This window comes from Anabas testudineus, chromosome 13 (genome assembly GCF_900324465.2).
Source record: "Anabas testudineus chromosome 13, fAnaTes1.2, whole genome shotgun sequence".
In the NCBI taxonomy this organism is placed as follows: Eukaryota; Metazoa; Chordata; class Actinopteri; order Anabantiformes; family Anabantidae; genus Anabas; species Anabas testudineus.
The window spans coordinates 24,323,294-24,342,825 of NC_046622.1; the positions used below are offsets into that span (position 1 = coordinate 24,323,294).

Genomic DNA, 19,532 nt, shown 5'->3' on the forward strand with positions numbered 1-19,532 from the left:
CTCTGACGCCGCCGTCAACCTGCTCGGCTGCGTCAGAAGAAGGAAACCAGGAATAAAACGAAAGAGGTTCTGAAAGGCCAGGGAGAGCGGACCCGAGGGTGTCAGTGAGGCAGAGCTGCGTCGTGCTCATCGCAGACGGACGGACGGACGGACGGACGGAGGAGCCATGGAGGGAACCACGGAGGAAGAACACAAAGAGAAATTATTATGGAACGTCAAACGAGAGGTAGGAGCTGATGATCAACGGCCCGTCGAGCTTCACCTTTACATTTTTCTCTATTATTTTCCTCAATCACGACAATTAGCTTACGAGTGTTTCTGAGCTTTTTTTTTTTATTTTTATTTTTTTACAGTGTTCAGTTTGATAATGGAAGTTTAGCTCCTGAATTAATGGACACAGCTGACGGTGACGTTAGCTACACTGTTAACACATCGATGCCTTTTGTCTAGACTGCTTTTTACCTATCATTTTACTAGTTGCTTCAAGTAAGTCATAATTACAAGGATATCCCTACATAATTATTGTTTTTTTTTATATCTTCTATTCCTTCCTTAAGTTCTAATTGATCCTGTTTATCTTACCACTAATGGATGTTGTATTGCGTGTGTAAAAATGAACATATTATCCCTATCGTATTTATTAGCTAGAAAACTACTCACTTTTCAGAAGTATCCTACTAATAATCCAGGCCTGCAGGTTCAAGTATTGGAGCAAAGCATCTTTTCTGTCATCTTTTCAGCAGCAGCATCATCCACAACTCAGCTACAGGCTTTTTGTTTCTGGTGATGAATGTCTCTCGTCTCTCCAGTGAGGAATAAATCATTACTCCTTTAACCTCTCTACCCACGCCCATTGTAATTCTCCTGTTGCTTTCTGAGAAAGCTACAACTCCACTTATTTTCCTCTACTGAAATGTGAGTGTAAATCAGAAGCTGAATATGCCAAGGTGTGGCTCACAGCCTGCACTTCAGTCCGTGTAAACACGTAAATTCAATCATTACACTACAGAGGGAAGGTTATGCTGACACCATCAAACCAAAAAGTTCAATCAAATTTGGAGAGTTACAAAGCATTGCCTTTCCAACATCTACTTAGTTGTCATTCATGCCTTTAACAGTAAACAACAGAATTAAGTTTGTTTTTTAATGAGAGCTTGTTCAATTCATAACAAATTTTGTGTAGCTGAAGAAATTCTTGGTCAGCTTGGTAGCTTGTGTGTGTGTGTGTGTGTGTGAGTGTGTTTGGGCATGCCTTTATATCTTCTCATTTCTTAAACAACCATGCCGGAAGACACATCCTGTGCTTGTGGCAAAGATGTTAATCTGTTTCAGAAGAGTCAAATTATTGGCATTCATCAAGCAAAAAACATTTAAGGAGATTGATGAAACTACTAAAACTGGGTGAAGAATTGTCCAATGGACGAAGGTCATGTGGTCTGATGAGTCCAGATTTACCCTGTTCCAGAGTGATGGTTTCTCTTATGTGAAGCACTTTGTAAGATATGTTTAGAGAAGTGCTCTATAAATAAATGTATTATTATGGGAGCATCAGGGTAAGAAGAGAGGTAAATGAAGTGATTGACCCATCACGCCTAGTGCCTGCTATACAAGCCAGTGGGGGCAGTGCTATGATCTGGGCTTGCTGCAGTTGGTCAGGTCTAGGTTCAGCAAATAATGTGTCAAAAGAATGAGGTCAGCTGACTTCCTGAATATACTGAATGACCAGGTTATTCCATCAATGGATTTTTTTCGCCGCTGATGGGACAGCCATATTCCATAATGATAATGCCAGGATTTATCAGACTCAAATTATGAAACACACACATGCTCTGGCCACCACAGAGTCCAGACCTTAACCCCTGAAAAGTTTTAGGATGTGCTGGAGAAGACTTCTTGGCAAAAATTAATACAACTCAGGACAGGAATAAATGTTGTGACATTGCAGAAGTTTATCGAAACAATGCCACAACGAATGTGTGCTGTAATCAAAGCTAAAGGCGGGCCAACAAAACATTAGTGTGTGACGGGCAGTGTATTTTGTATTTTGAAATGTGGAAACAAGTAAAGCATCATTTCCTAAATCCCTATCAGAACAAAAATAAACTCAACTCAGGAATCACTCTGGTCCAAACTGTGAATTTGGAGAATCATTACAACTCTTCCAAACACCCTTTTGTATAGGAATAGGTGTACATCATCAAAGCATCAAAACAAGTCACTTACACCTATGACCACAAGGCAAGTCTTAATAACCTGAAAGAGAGAGACAAGTGTCTCAGACAGTCTTGTTATTACCTGGAACAGATTAGGCAGTATAGATGTATATCATCATGGCTTTTGAGCTGCTTTCAAAAGTCCCAGAGTTTTTAATGTGGTGCCTAGTATTTGTTAATCATTTTAAATTAAGTAGCTATTTAAATCAGCCTGAAATATTTTAAAATTTTTTAGTCATGTTAAGTTTAAGTATATTTTTATTTAAGTCCTTGCTTTGAATATCTAGGCTAAATACCTTCAGTCTATCTCCCACCGTCCAGTCACCCGCAGGTCTGGGTTTTAAATATTTGACTTTTATTCATCACAACATCTGTAAGGCTGAAAATAGCTTCAGGCGGGCTATAAACACAGACATCAGGGAAATGAGAAATATTACATTCATCGGTCACTGGGCCATTGGACGCTGTGTGTTGACGCCCTGAGCTGCATCTACAAACACACTTCTGGCCATAAACATAATTTTTTTATATATCTTGGTTGTTAACATTCAAAGAAAACTATATTGTGTGATTCGAATGGCCTCTACAGAGTAGAATTTGAAAATTGAATTATAGAAGTTCTAATTACTTGTTTGTTTGTTTGTTTTTTGTCATTTAATTTCCCCATTTCTCACTTTCTATTGAAATACAACTTTATATAGATTGAGCTCAGTACATTTTTGTTTTTGGAGACCAGTGGAGCTATTGGGTTTTAGGGTGAGATCACTTCAGGTTGTTATATTGCACTTATGGCATGTTGTTAAAACTGTGTATGGTACAGTTGGTCAACACTTTGTCATTGAGATGCCTTTTGGCATTTTAAAGCACAATACCAAAGTGGACTGAGAGAAACCAGTTTGAAAAAAAGCCCATAAGCTCCTGCTTTGAAGCTTCCTGTCCCTTTAAGCAGCACTCAGTTACCTCAGCATTGCTTGGCAACTGAAAGCTTTAACAGCTCCCGAAGAAGTTAAATTGCATCATTTGGCGATTAATATCACAGCAGTGAGGCAGTCGTGTCAGGTTGTCTCTTGTTTTTTAAACAAAAAGTGCCGTTCTCTATCAATCTGCTACCATTAGGGTGCTTTTGTTTTTATTTATCTGTATAGCAGGATTCTTTTCACAGCAGCAATCCAAAGACGAAAGGTTCATGTTAACATTTTTAATAAGCAAAAGAACTATATCAGAATGTTTCTACATACCTTCTGCTCTCAAGAAGTACATAAGCTGTGTTTTTATAGAGAAACTTGCGATAACAGTGACAATTGTCCTGTATTGAAAATGAAACTATCTTCACAAAGAATAATATGGCGTGAACTAGTACGGTGTCTCCAACCACCAGTGAAGAATCAAAACGACAGTCTATCCAAGGGAAAGAGTTACATACAAGAGTTCCAGGCTGTCAGTTTGGGATATTTTACTTTTGTCAAACCTATTTTATACATGTTTTGGTTATTGCAATTTTGTTCAACAATATAAATGCCAGAACCTTAGCTATTTTGCTAATGCTATACAAATGAGAGGGTGTAAAAGTAAGCCCCTTTTCCTTCAGAAGCACTGTGGTTTTGTGAGGTTAATGAGGTCTCAAATATGCTCCGTCAAATGTGATAATGACAGGTGACTGAGAGGGAGGGCACAGGGGCCACTCCTAATATTAGAACTTCCGAGCTAGTCTGCAGAGCTGACAGGACGGAACTGAAATGATGTGATACAAGGATAAGCTGCTGCTGTTGATGATACCTATCCCACAAAAGGAGGCATATAAAAAATGTGCAGACAAGGTGTTGTGCAATACGACAAATGATTAGTTTGACAGCATTCTAGCATACTGCTATTTTTAGTGCTGATTATGCACAGGGAATTTGTTGCGTAATGCAACTTTTTGGTTGTGAATTTTTATCAAAAATATCTGAGAAATGTATATACAGTGCTTATAAAAAAATATTTGCCCCCTTGAATATTTGCCCCCTTGAAAGTTTAATGGTCCTAATAATCCCACAATTAGTGAAATGGGGATCACCTGAGTGCAGTATAAAGAAACTTGTGTCTGTCACTGGTTACTCAGTATTCCTGGCTACCATTACACCATGAAGACAAAAGAACACTCCCAGCAACTCAGAGAACAGGTAACTGAAAAGCATAAGTCGGGATGGATACAAAAAAAAAATCTCCAACGCACTGAACATCCCCAGGAGTTCAGTGAAATCCTGGGGATCTCTGTAAGGAATATGGCACATGTCTAAATCTGCCTAGAACAGGCCTTCCACACAAACCGTGCAAAAAGGAGACTAGTGAGAGACACCAACACACCAATGACTACTCTGAGGGAGTTACAAGCTTTTTGTAGCTCTTCACTAGTCAAAGCTTTATGGGAGAGTGGCAAGGAAAAAGTCAAGTTAGAAACATGAGAAAACTCATGTTAAATCACCAATTAAATTTACCAATAGGCATGTGAAAGAGGGTTCTTTGGTCTGTTGAGACCAAAACTGTGCTTTGTGGCCATCAGACAAGACACTATGTTTGGCGCACACCAAACACTGCACATCACCACAAACACACCATCCCCACTGTGAAACACAGTGGTGGCAGCATCAATCTGCTGAAATACTGGTCAACGTTCATAAACGCTCATAAAAGAACAAAGCAAATGGTGCCTTTTGCACAGTACTGTGTGTGTGTGTGTGTGTATATATATATATATATATATATATATATATATATATATATATATATATATATATATATATATATATATAGGACCCGAGCTTGAAGGAAAAGTAGTAAACCCATGGAATTCTTCCTGGCAGAACTGCTTTAGGTCTGTCATTTGTCCTGTTGCATCATCCAACGTCTACAGTTTCAGCTGATGTACAGAGATTCTCACATTATCCTGAAGAATCTTTTGATACACTTGTGAATTACTTTTCCCCCCAATCACTAAAAGCTGACACAGGGCCTGATGCATCAAAGCAGGCCAAAATCATGATGTTTCCTCCACCATACTTGACGGTTGGGATAATACCTTTTCATGCCAGATGTAGTGCTGTGTGTTCTTTCCAAATAGTTCTAATCGTTTCATTAGTCCACAAAACATTTTGCCAATACTGCTGTAGAGTGTCAACATGCTCTTTGACAAACTTCAGGAATGTAAATTTTAGTGAGCAGCAGCTTCCTTTGTGGGGTCATGCCATAGATAGCCTGCTTGTTTCATGTTTTACCTACTGTAGACTCATGAACACAAATATTACCCAGCTCCAAGGATGCCTTCAAATCTTTGAAACTCAGGGTTTCTTATTTACCTCATTACCTCAAGTGTTTGTTGTGCTCTTTGGGTCATTTTGACTGGCTGCCTACTTCTTGGTAGAGTAGCCACAGTCCCAAAGTGTCTCCGTTTGTAGATTCTTTTCCAACTGTAGACTAGTAAATTTCTAAAGTCTTTGAAATCACTTTGTAACCCTTTCCAGCTTTATGTAAATTATCAATTCTTGATCATAGATCCTCTGAAAACTTCTGTCCTAAAATTCCATTTTTGTAACATTGTCTCCTATGTTTATTATAGGTCAGTGCTGCTTTGATGTCTTTCTGTTGACATTGCAACTTGTAGCTAATCAGGATTACGTTGCCTCTTCCCTAAAGAAATATTTTGTCATTATGCAGCCCAATGTTGGTCACATCCTCCTCAGACATCTCTTTCAGTCATTTCTTTCTGCCATGATCTTATTTTATGAATTTTGCCCTAAGAGATTGTAAGCGAAGCATGCTCTCTAAACCTCATTCATATCCACTTGATGTTTGTACTCTAAGGTTAAATGTTAATTTTCCCTATTTTCTTGATGTAAAAAGTGGAAAAATTGATTTGACACAGAATATGGCAGTTTTAAGAGGGAGAAAATGATTGCAGAGATGTAGTAGTAGTAAATGTTAGGAGATCCATTTTGGTGTGAAAGGTGCAGCAAATCAGCAAGTGTGTGCAAGACAAGGAAAGACAGATTGAGTCCACTAACTCGTCCTTCAAAGTCGGCTGCCACCACAGCACTAGCTCTCATCCACTAACCCTACTAAGGCATGAATAATTACCTCATTAATGACTGTGTATCTCTGCTGTGGCCTGACAGTCGCTGATTAGCATGGAACCATATTATATTTCAGCTCCTCAGTCTGTGGAAAGGGAAAGCAGGACGACAAACATGAACAGAATATCAGAGAAAATCTGAACAGTGAAAACTGTGACAACATTGCCAACGTGAACTGTTCTTGAAATGATGTTGCATTAGATAAATGTTAAATGGTCTGCACTTATATAGCGCTTTTCTACCTTACTTTACACTGCATCTCATCACCCATTCGCACACACACACACTCTCCCACCGATGGCAGAGCTGCTATGCTAAGGACACTTTGGCATGTGACATGGCAGCCGGGAATCGAACCACCAATCCTATGATTGGCAGACAACTGCTCTACCTATTGATCCACAGCCACCCGTAAATGTGGCTGTGGCTCTAAATTAGAGGGACCACACCAGTGTTTATTTGTACAAACCGTATTATAATTAGTAAATGGAATCTGATGATGTCAACCTAAGCAGCCGTGAATCAAAATCTAGCCACAGCGGTCTTTTTTTTTTTTTTTTTTTTTTAGATTAAAAAAAATCATATATGCCAACATTCAAAATTGATGCCAAAGGTGCGACCACCAACAGTAAAGAAATATGAATGATGTTGTTAGAATAAAATTATGAATCCTTGTGTAACTAGCTAATGAGTTCACCTCATTATAATACTGTAGTTCTGAGTTTTGCACTGGGTTGCGTACCTAATAAACCGCAAAAACAGATTACAATTGGTGAAAAAGAGCAGGCAAAGATTACCTGCTATCCACCCTACCGACATTTTTCTTTAGTAAGGACAATTTTATCATGTCTTATTATCATTCATCAACATTGAGAATGCAGCTGATTTACAGCTGGAATTGTGGACAGTAGCTATATGATTATATGATCGTCTTAGTCTCTTTGCATTACACAAGGAACTGGCTGCACAAGTATTTTGGCAAAGGTCTGCACTTTGATAGCCCTTTTTTACCTTATTGGTTTAGCCCACACACACACCTCCTGTAAGGCTCAGTGTCCCTGTGCAAGACACTGAAACCCACAGGACACAAATGGAGGCATTGAATCAAACCCCCATTGCAAGGATTAATAGATAACTGCCCTCAAATAAAAACTCACATGTCATCCTGCAAAATAAGTATTAATTTTAACATGAGTGACTACACTACCCAGGTTTTAATGTTGTGGTAGATAGAAAACCGTAATGATTGATAGCTACAGACTCGTTAGAGTACCTATGGTGACCCATGCACCACATAATTACACTCACCATCTGATGTTACTGTCATGGATGACTGCTGACTATAGTTAGCATAGGCTACTGGTCAGCTTGTGGCTCTTATAATATCGGTCAGGTCAGATAATGTTTAATTATGTTTAATTGGATTTATTTTGTACTGGTTCTTGATTAAAAGTTTAACCACTAATTTTATTCCAAACCAAACTGACGAGTGCACTTTTTAAGAATAAATCACTCACCTCAGGCAACTGGATTTCTCAATTTTCTGCTCTGGTTATAATCTTGCATAATGCTAAATTGTGGCCTAGACACACCACAAATGGTGTGAGCTAGAAAGCGCTCTATTGTCCCATTCCGCATTTCCCATTTTTGCTGTGTTTTTAGACCCAGTGAGTGTACATCTGATAAGTGTTAGTAGAACTGGTCTCCTTTGTAGCCACAGGAACCACAGTGTTGATCTTCTGTTGTTTGTCCCAGTCACGAACATGAGATCAAGGGAAGGGCAAATGTGTCCTTATGTAACTGACAGTTGGCTAATGTGCTCTTACCACTCTTCCTCCCAGAAACCATTAGTTTCAGGATTCTGAGAAGTGTTTTAAAGTTGGCCAGCTCCATTCAGCCGTTTAACATATGTTAACTACTGTATATATTATTTTAGAGTCATGTCCTGGGCAAATCGCAGACAAATGGTTAATAAAAGTAAATAAACTCTGTGTGTGTGTGTGTGTGTGTGTGTGTGTTGTTTTCCCCTTAGGCAAGACCACCTTACACTTACCCTGCCTTTGCCATGTACCTTGTGTCTCACTTTTAAGTCACTTTGGATAAAAGCATCTGCCAAATGACAAAATGTAAGTGGAAAGACAAAAGAACAAGAAGCAAAAGGCAAAAACTGGGCAGGCTGGTAATAATAATAATAATAATAATAATAATAATAATAATAATGAAATACTTTATTGATCCCCTTGGGGAAATTGTGATTTGACTGCTTCCAGACAGTACATATCAGTTCTACTACGTCCTTTTATTGACTTGTCCAAGCACACCTCTACAGATGGCCAGGAGGAATCAAACCACTAACCCTGGGGTTCATAGATAGTAGAAATTACACACTGGAAATACACAGCTCGGAGGCCAGAGATACCCACAGAAAGGTAAAGCGAGGAAGAAGCACAACTATGGTAGAAAGAAGAGTTAATGACACGCACCTTCTCCTCTCCTCTATATCAGTGGTCCCCAACCCCCGGGCCGCGGCACCGGTCAGTGGGTTAATTGATATCTTGATGCATTTCAAGATGCTTGCCTCGGTCACATGTCTTACCTACATGCCACTACCTTCTTAAAGGGGCTGCTCCAGCCTGTAACACATAATACATTACCGCTAAATTGAAACCCCCAAGCTAGCAAAATGAACAAAAAACAAACGTCTTTAGAAAGTTTCTTTGCGCAGGGTAAAAGAGCCAGTGAGGAGACAGAAGAAAAACCTACAACATCAAAGAAAAAGAAAGCTGCGTTTAACAGACAAGACCAGGAGTCCTACTTGAAATATTGATTTATTGCGACAGGTTGTTTCCATGCACAGGGCCTGCTCTGCATAATATACGCAACCTGCTCTCTAATAAGGCCTTCAAAACTGCTTCGCCACTTAATTTTGATTGGCAAAAATCTAATTTTAAACGGCAAAAATCAAATTTTTCATTGTATTTACCCGCTACACCTTAAAGGCCGGTCTGTGAAAATATTGTCTGACATTAAACCAGTCGGTGTCGCAAAAAATATTGGGGACAACTGCTCTATATGGCAAGGAGAGGACTATGACTCTGGACTCTGAGAGTATGGGGCGCGTAAGTAGAGAAGCTGATGTGGGAGGAATATCTTTCTTGCTAATTCCAGTCAGAACTCTCACTGCAGCATTCGGGTAAACTTATTAAGATCTTTTTAGGGAATTACTGGGACATATGTAGTGAATTATAGTTTTCCAGTCTAGAAGTAAGAAATATTTGGACAGGTTTTAGGATGATAGGATGCCCCTAATTTTAGCAATATTCCTAAGGGGTGAAAAAAGGCAATTCTAGATATTGCTTTTATATGCGAAGTAAAGGCCTTATCCTGGTCAAAATGAATCTGCTGCAGCCAGGAAAAACAAAGTTGGACTGCAAGTGGCTAGCTTGTTGTTGGCAGTGTTTCGCTGAGCCTGAGCAGGGATTGGGTCCCTGAGATTCGACGAAACGTAATTTTTGCAAACTTTGTTTAACAACAGGTGGACTATATAGGCAACAGTGAGATGACCCCCAAAACAGGTATGTTTTTACAGGTGGAGGCCACTGACATTTTTTCCCTTCTTATCTTGGCACTGGCACCCTGTAAATTTCCCAATGAGGGCAGGTTCACCCTGAGCACATGTGACAGACATAGAAATCCTTGGAGCCTATTGCTATTGGATTGGGTTGTGCACAACGATGGCAACACTCCTGTGGTAAGAGTATGCAGGCAGTTTCCAGAGGATGAAGAAATTGATACCACTGACTGGCCCCCAAGCTTGCCTGACCTAAATTTAATAGAACACCTTTGATCTGTACCTGTGTAGAAAAATGTGTTGCCCAAATTTTGGAAATGCAACGCAAGTTCCTGCACAGCACCCTGTAAAAATCCATAACCAATTTTTGTGTCATTGTTGACATTAAAAAATGGAAACGTGATAGATAAGCTTTAAACCAACTTTTCATTTAATCCCAATGACACTACATGAGTCTATTCTATGAAGCTAGGAGAAGATTGTTGGTGACTTCTGTTAGTGTTGTTTCTGTTCTACGATGTCCTCTAAATCCTAACTGCAACTATTGCATATGGTTTTAAAATTTGAGTAGAGGTTTGACTACAGCATCCTTAAGCTTGCAACCTGTGGTACATAGCCTTTTGGTAAAGATAGATTGATCTGATCTTATATGGATGTGTTGATGAAACACCTCTGAGCAGCTATGTTGGGAGGGAATCCAAGACACATGTGCAGTCGGTGTCCAATCTTAGTCCTTTAGGGCAACTTTTCTGCTTGTTGTTACCCACTGCTGAATACCTGGATCAGGTGTATTTTTTAGAGCTATGACTCTATGACTGCTGGCTACAGTGCTAAGTTTGATTCATCTAAATTAGTGGAATGCCACCTCCTTTCCAAGTTTCACCGAACTAAATCTTGCGATTTAGAGAGATTGCAAAAGAAAGCATTTACCAGTATCAGCATCCACCGGTGGGATCTTTGTGTACATTTAAGTCCATTATAGTAAATCCAAATGTTATTTAAAATGGTTGGGCAAAAAAAGTTTTGGGGAAATACTTTGAAATGTTTAATTTCAATGCCATATGTCAAGAACAAGATTGAGTGTGTGATTAATACTGAGTAGGTTTATTTACATTTGATTTAGAATCAGAAAATCTGAGAATCCACTTAAAAACTCAGAGTAAGGTCAGTTTTCCAATTTGGGTGTGGGAGGCTAAGTGTGACAAGTTTTAACTATGTTAAAGCTTAATTTGAGGATTGCTGCAGTAATTCTTATCAAAGTAAGGGTCATTGGCATGTTTGGTGTGTCTGGTGTTGTTTTTACTGGATCAAGAAAAAAAGGTGGTTTAGCTCACTACTATGAAAACATTTAATTATCTACAACCCTCTCACACCTCCATAATACAGGGAAAAGTTTGAACTGAGTGATACTGTAGTTAGAGCTTCCTCATCACACAACCAAGCAATTATATACTTCCTGTTTATCAATTAGACCCAAACAAGGCAGAGGTGTCAGACAGGTTCCTGATTAATTACTGACGACAATTAACTCTACAGAGAGAGCCAACTTAGACAAGTGAATACCAGACTTTGTTAGTGTTGCTGAACTCCTTTTTTCCCCCCAGAGACAAAGTAGATAGCAGAAAGACTCATCTGAATGTTTCCAGGATGCTGTGATATTAATTGGGAGCCAGTGGTGCAGATGTTCAGGGGAGACTGTCAGAGATGTTATTAGTAACTGTCATATTGTTTAAAGAAGACACGATAATTCTTTTAAGAATAATTTGTGTTTCTCTATTCAGATAAATCCCATTCTACAGCAAAATGTTTTCTGTTTCTGATTTAATGTTTATGTATAAGTTATTGCTAATATTCATTACCTGATCTTTTAAATCCCAATGATTTTAAAATCACCCACAGACAAACACAGAGATCCAAAGAATCTTTAGCAGTGTCTAGCTGGTTTTCCATGTACAATGCTGTTAGTATTCCACAAGATCCATGTTTTGATAGACAAAAAAAAAACAATGATAATGAGAATATTGCTACATTAACCAATCATGTGGCTGGAAAAAGTTACAATGCAAGACTTTATAGTCCCAGACCTAAGCTATTGCTGGTGGTTCTCCTTAAACAGCCAATGTCATACCAGTGCAACAGCAATGATCAAATCAACACAGATGTCCATCGTCTTGGCTTGCATTTTATGCCCAACCTGCTGTCTTCTGCATCCTGACGTCTTCAGATTAGAGACAAAATTCTGAAAATTGGGTGTTTATTGTCAGAAAAGGACCACTTTTGTGCACAGGCTTCAAGTTAAGTAACATTTTGTATATGTAGAAGGCAGTCATGAGCTGCTTTTGAGCTACAGGTGTGGTACGCTGCATTGAGGAACAGTACAAAGTGTAGGGCATTTGGGTTTTGAAAGTCCCTAACTCAAAGAAACAAAAACAAAACCAAGCCATGGTTTAAAAATCAAGGTCTGAACCAAATTGTGGCTATTAAGAAGTGTTACACCCCTCCTGAGCCTTTCTCCTGGCAACTTGATCAAAATTCTGTTGCCTTTTAGTCATACAATGTACTGATCACTTTCAAACTCTTCACAGGATGAACCCTCTGTATTGTATTCACCACTGAGATTTTGTGTAGCTTCAGCTACTGGATACTTTCATATTTACCAGAATTCATCTGCTTTTTTGGCCATCATCTCTTTGCCTTGGGTGTAAACCGTTTTTCACTTTATATCCAATTAAATGAACATTGCGGAGAATAATGAACCTTGCAGCATCACTGGGTATTGGCTTGGTAATACTTGTTTTTTATCTCTGTCTTTGGTGTAAAGTTGTAATTGCTGTATTGTTTCTGCTCTGCGCTTCCCAGAAATCACATGTCAATTTAACAGTGTGGGCGACGTTATGGTGTCTCCTTGAATTCTCCCTTAGTACAGTCTGACTGTCTACTTAGTAGGCACAAAAGAAGAGCAACATTTTAAAACTAAAAACTGATAATTACTGTGCTGTTGCTGAATTGTGTTTAATTATTTCCTGTGATATTATCATATGCAAAACTGATGTTGTACTTGGATTGTGATAATAGTGATGACTGCTGTCTCTATTCAACTTTTTATGTAGACAGAAGCAATACAGACAATGACACTGAGTCTTTTGTGTGCAGGTGAAGCAGATTATGGAGGAGGCAGTGACTAAGAAATTTGTCCACGAAGACAGCAGCCACATCATTGCTCTGTGCAGTAAGTAGACTCCTCTTTTTCTCAGGACACACACATAATGTCATTGTCTCCCTGTATCTGTCTCCCTGTGTGCACACACACACACACACACACACTTGTTGAACTCCTCAGCAGGTGATTTGGCACTGTGTCTCTGTCAAGGGCACTGCTTGACGTCACTGTATCTCTGACTATGCTGCTGAATCACTGGAAAGTTAATAATCACATTGGAGCTAATGGAAACCAATTTCAGAGACAGGCTGTACAAAACTCAGGCTTTCTAAGCCCTAGACCTGTGTGTGTGTGTGTGTGTGTGTGTGTGTGTGTGTGTGTGTGTGTGTGTGTGCGCGCACGTGCGTGCGTGTGTGTCAGAGTCCAAAGACAGAGGGGTTGCCCCTCCTGACCAGATGGTTGAGCTTGCAGTGATGTGTGAGTCACAGCTTACATGCTGATCAGAAATGTGCCAGATCATAGACATAGTAGAAGCTTCTTGTAACATTTCATTGGGTTAAAACACATAACTGCGTGATAACTACAGTGAGTTCTAATTATCTTTAAATAAACACTTTTATACATTGTCCATGAATCTGGATTCAATTTTGAGGTGATTTTGCTTTTTGTTTTTATGAGGTGTAGCCAAGCCTGTAGTCTGGTTTTGAACCATGTATTTATTCATTCTAAAATGAAAATGCTGCAGAAATGCTAAACAGATTTTTTTAAATGTATAAAAAAAATAAAAATAGTAATAATAATAATAATGCAAATGATGCATTCACACACACAGAGTTGCAATGTAAATCACTGGACTGGCACACAGCCTATACCTGGCAAAGTAAAAAACAGAATTAATGCCATGATCTCATTGACAGGACTATATGGGCTACATTGAAATACTGGGAACCCACCCAGGAACCAAGTAATGGTAACATGTAAGAATCTAAACCTCAGAAGTTTAATAATTTTTAGACTGCTGGTAAAATGAAGCAATACATGACAACACCGACTTATTTACATATTTCACACTGTTGTATGATCAGTTTAACACATAGTCCAATTTTCTGGCATTTGTAGACATTTGTGTCAGGATCTAAACCAATCCTGGTAGCTTTTCATTGTTAGCCTAGGTCCTATCATGGCCCTCTGTCACTTAACCACTATCCTATGGACAGAAACTTGAATGTGAAAAGAGCTATCCTTTGTATCAGTTTGGAGTGGGTTTTGCCTGGGAGTTGCTCAGTGTACTTTTGGAACCCAATCTTCATAGTTCGTAGTGCCCCTACCATGATCTGAATTAGCTTGGTCTTCGTGTTCCACATCCACAAAATTCTAATCTCTACATCTGTATATTTTTGCAATTTAACGTATAGGAGCAGACATCGTTTTCTCCGTCTTGTTCTGGGATATGAGATCCGGTTGATTAGCCCCAATGGTATAATCCGTCTGCGTTGCCATCTCATACATGATGGTGATGTCATCCTTCTCTGGTTAGTGTTTGTACCATTTATCAGGCATTTTCTTGCATTTTCTGCAAGAGTGCAGATAACTTGCGGTCTTGTTGTGCCTGTGTGTATACTTGCTTGGTGCTAGCACAGATGTCCAGTGGTGATGTGAAAAAAAAAATGTACCTATGGCTGCATTAACCCTCTACCATGTCAGTGGTAGAGGGTTCAGTCAGTTCATAGCATAAAAAAATATTTCTATAATTGAATGAAGTAAAACTATGAGTCATCTTCACATGTGCTGTAGGCTATAGCTATAGTGATCTCTTTTTGTCTTCTTCCTGTTATTCTACATTAAGTTTTATATACACATGTTTTACATCTAGTAGTAGGACTAGTAGCAGTAATTTTAAAAAAAGCTCTGGAAATTAGTAGGGATACATCGAGACAGAATTTTTTTATATTGGATATCAGCCCTATATTTACCTAAGTGGCTAGATCGGTTACTCAGTAATGAGGCTTATCAATGGGGACAGTCAGTTCACTTCAGTTCTGTTTGCTGGAAGAACAAGGGCTCAACCCCTTTTTATACAGAAACCCTGCAATATTGGTGAGAAGGGGGCCTCATCCTTAAAATGCCTTTGTCTATTTAAACTGAACAGAACTAAAAAAAAAACAACGACCTTGAAAATGTTCCAGTGTGCATTTTAACCAGTTCCCAGTATTGGCAACATAACATTTAACATGTAATTGTAAATCACATATAGACCACATGCTGGATATACATTGCTTCTAGAACATTACTTGTGAATGAACCGTGATGTGCTTTTGATAGTTTTACTCATTTAAGAAATGATGTTGACTCAAACACAGTTGATCCCTTTTAAGAACTGCATGATCATCAGGATTATGGTCACAGATTCAGCTTCACTTCTGATGGGAGGAAGAAGAGAGACTTCTGTGTTCATCCAAATAATAGTAATTTTGAAAATCACTGGAAATTAGTAGGGATACACTGAGACATCCAACAATGTAAGTGAATCTGTGGTTTGCAGACTGCTGTTTTGCTGTTTTCAGAACGATTCTGCTGTAGAAAGGCAAAACAATGGCAGAGTGCATGTTTTCAGCCAAGGTTGTCATGGGCAGTGTTTGAGCTGAGCATGGGAAGAGACTGGATCCATAAGACAATAAATAATTTTAAACATGAATTTTGAATCCACCATTCAAGGACTGGTTACCACAAAATAAAAAAATATAGCTGTTTTCACACATGCACTGGAACTCTGAACTCCAGATTCACCCAGGTGAGCTGCATTTAAAAGGTTCAAGTTAATTAGCCCTGAGATTACCCTGACTTTATCCTTCAAGCTCCCTAATACAAAGTCTGCCTAATATCCGTGTGAGCCCAGGCGTGAACACAGTAGATAATAGTTCAGTGTTCACAGCAAGCGAGTGGGCATTTGCTTTTAGCCAGAAAGTTTGAGGGTTAAAAACCAGGCTTGCTGTTGCTGGATCGTGCTTCTTTCCTTCAGGATGTATATATATGTATAAGTATATATATATGTATATATATATATATATATATATATATATATATATATATATATATATATATATATATATATATATATATATATATATATATAGAGGTTATACATATATATAACACATTTGATTTCTGTGTGATGTACTTAATGTGTCATGTCGTGCCTTCAGCAAACACAGTGACCACCACGCACAACTCTGCATAATGTCCAGACCTGATTTTCCTGATATAGAGTGCATATGTGAAAAGAGCTTGTAAAACAAAGAACATACTTGGTGTGTGTCTACATACACCAGAGAGTGATGTATTTGTACAAAAATAACCAAGAAGTGGATTTTATATAACATGTTGTTTAAACAAAGCTGAATGTAACTGTAATTATCAACATGCTGAACACAATGTATGATAACTGTATTAGTTTGAATTAATTACATGCATTCATGTTTGATTTGCTAAACCTGGCAGTTTTGGACTACTGAGCCATCAATCATTTCAGCTAAGTTTTAATTTCCTGTGTGAAAGTATTTCACAGCATGCAGAGGTTGCAAGCTCAGTAATTTGCTATCTATCATGATGTCCCCACACAATAACAATACAAAATTATTTTTCATGCTTTCACTTCGAAGCTGAGCTATTGCAGCATGCGCTGTGAGGATGGAAAGATGCAAGAATCACTGGAGTTAGAGTATGCCCAAAGTATGCTGAAATTCAGAGGTTATAAAGGCCACTTTTTTTTTCCTTCATCATGTTCAGACAGGACCATGCAAATTGAATTGGCACCTGTGGGTGACTGTGATTCAGTTCAATAAAACAGTGACTATTGTGAGAGCAGAGTTCATTATCCGTCATCATCAGCAGATCAAATGTGTGTATCCAGAACAGTCAGACCTTCGTCTGTCCCCATACAAGTAGTGGAGAATTGTCATCTTAATGGCTGAACTTTGAACAGAGCAGCGTGTCATTCTGTGACATCCAGAGGTGAGATTTCTCAATGATTACAGCCTTTATAACCATGAAAGCTAATGGTACATGTACTAACCAGGTTTCCCGTTTATGTGAAAGTTATGAAATGGCTTACTCAAGAAAGCCATTTGTAACCTGGTTTCACACTGAACGTTTATTAGCATAAAGCCTGCACAGATAGGCAAGTCATAGGTTTTCGTGCACCCAGAATTTGCATGTTTTATCCAGGTACTCTATGTTCCTCCCACCATCCAAAGACATGCATTTAGGTTAGGTTAGGTTAGGTTAGGTTAGGTTAGGTTAGGTTAGGTTAGGTTAGGGTTAGGGTTAACTGGTTGCTCTAAATTGCCCATTGGTGTGAATGTGAGTATGAGTGATTGTCTCTATTTGTCAACCTTGTGATAGACTGGCAACCTGTCCCCCCCCCCCTTGCACCCCACTTGTTGCTCACAGACAGCTGAAATAAGGTTTAACACTCTTAAGAGGAAAAGCACTTAGGTTAGGATGATGGATGCACACTCACCATCTAGATTGGGGTGAGCATTACTTAAAGTAGTGGTCAACCGATTGATCACCCAGCCGATTAATTAGGGCAATTTTTGTCATTTTTGATTAATTAGCATCAGCCGATGTCATTCCTTAAGTCACATCTGCATCTTTCGCTGCATTTAATATGAATATGCACCTGTAAATTACTGCATTTTATGTGCAAATGTATTTAGATGCGTCAGTGCAAATGACTCACATGGATACATTTTATCAGCACTTCAAAAGAGCAGTGAGTGAGAATAGTGAATCTAAAAATACAGTTAGGTTTGTGTTTGTGTTTCCCCTCTGTGACTGAGGGTAAAACTCAGCTCCTCCACACAGAGCAGCCAGGAGAACAGGTAAGATGCTACTTTACTAGCTTACCCCTCTACATTCTTACGTTTGATTTGATACTGTGCGCAAGATAAAAACTTTTAAAAAGCCAAGCTTATTTTTGTAGTTGTTGTTTATTTGGTGCGAAAAGAGAAAACTGCAACAATTTCGCAGAAGGCTGTGAGGTTTGTTTCTGCCTTGGTTTTAAAAAAAAAAACCCTCTTAAACCCCTGTTATTCATAGATTAAGATAAAAATATGCTGATCCCCAGGGGATTCACAAGGTATCCAGCAGGAAATGATGCCTTTTAATGTGCATCTACGTTATAATAAATATGTGTTGGGAAAGTGTTAAAAATGTAGGAAATTTATGAAAAATCAGCTTACAAACAAAGAAAAGAAATGGTTTCAGCCAGCCATTACACACATGAATCCTCTGCTTTAGAGAACATAGTTATCCCATTATGGAGCACAGAGAAATAACAGGGTAAAGAAAATTCCTTCAGTATAATACGACAAATGTTATACTGAGTGGAATGTTACTAATATGATTTGTAGCAGCATATTGTCCCTGGGCAATCCTTGTAAAGATCAGCATGATTAAATGGTTGTTCATATGTTGAATTTTTCATCAATAAATCAATATGTATTGTAAGTATCGCATATCTGTTACTACTCATTCAAATGACTTCAGTAGGGGACACAGCCCTGCTGGTTTCTAATTATAGCCATTGCAGTCGAGGCCTCAGTTTCTTCTCTGATATTTGAATTAGGTTGCTTTCATGAGACAAATGCCTATGAGTCATTGCACAAATCCTGCTGGACGACCACATGACCCCCTCAAGGAAATTACAGTGTGGTTCTCCTGCACCTTGATTGTGTGCTTCACATGTGCAAACAGGACAGTGTGTTAATGTGTGTATGTCAACAAGAGACAGAGAGAAAGCTACTGTAGTGTTAGCTCATGTTGTCATCTGCTGCTGCTGCTGCTCATTCACATTCAGTCACATATTTACAGATTTGGAATGTGATATACAGTACACTACACTTATCAGTTTATATTTTTATATATGCTATATTTTTGCGGCTGGATAGTTTAGTGGTAACATTGCTGCCCTCCATGCAGGTAACTGGGATTTGAATCTCCTGGTAGCTGTGGCCTTTCTCTAGTAGGGGTGCTTAGGCAAGACCTCCTTATGCTTGCCCTGTCTTTGCCTTGTACCTTGTAAGTGTCTGCCAAATGACTAAATGTAAATGTGAATGTTTTTTCGATTGCAAAAAGTGCAAAAAGAACACCCAATTCACTAAACTCTAAACGCAGTCAGATTTGTTGAGCTGTCACTGTAGACCTCAACACACAAATCTTCTAATTTCTTATTGCGTACACCATGTGGTCATTTTGAAAGTACTAGCATGTTCACTCAAGTCAGCACAGCTTCAGCTCAATTAGCACAATATTCCCCAGGTGAAAACACCAATAGTGACAATTGAAAACACATCAATCAGATCCTTCAATAGATAGATTAAAGGATCTGAATCAGTTCATTGAGTTTTGGACCATTGGACACACAGAGAAATGATGGAATAGGCCAAGAAAGGAAAAGAGGAGGAGGTGGAGAAGCA

General features: G+C 38.8%; 1 protein-coding gene across 3 annotated transcripts in view; it reads left to right on the plus strand.

The window, feature by feature from the left end:
* The window catches only part of sgsm2 (small G protein signaling modulator 2), a 65,762-nt gene continuing 46,230 nt past the window's right edge, over positions 1 to 19,532 (plus strand). For 2 of the 3 annotated variants that reach the window (XM_026369991.1, XM_026369999.1), the window contains exons 1-2: positions 1 to 226; positions 13,047 to 13,122. In XM_026369991.1, the coding sequence (XP_026225776.1) occupies positions 167 to 226; positions 13,047 to 13,122 (136 nt within the window). In that variant the 5' untranslated portion in view covers positions 1 to 166. The remainder of the gene's footprint in view (positions 227 to 13,046; positions 13,123 to 19,532) is intronic. The other variant, XM_026370007.1, reaches the window with a different exon arrangement.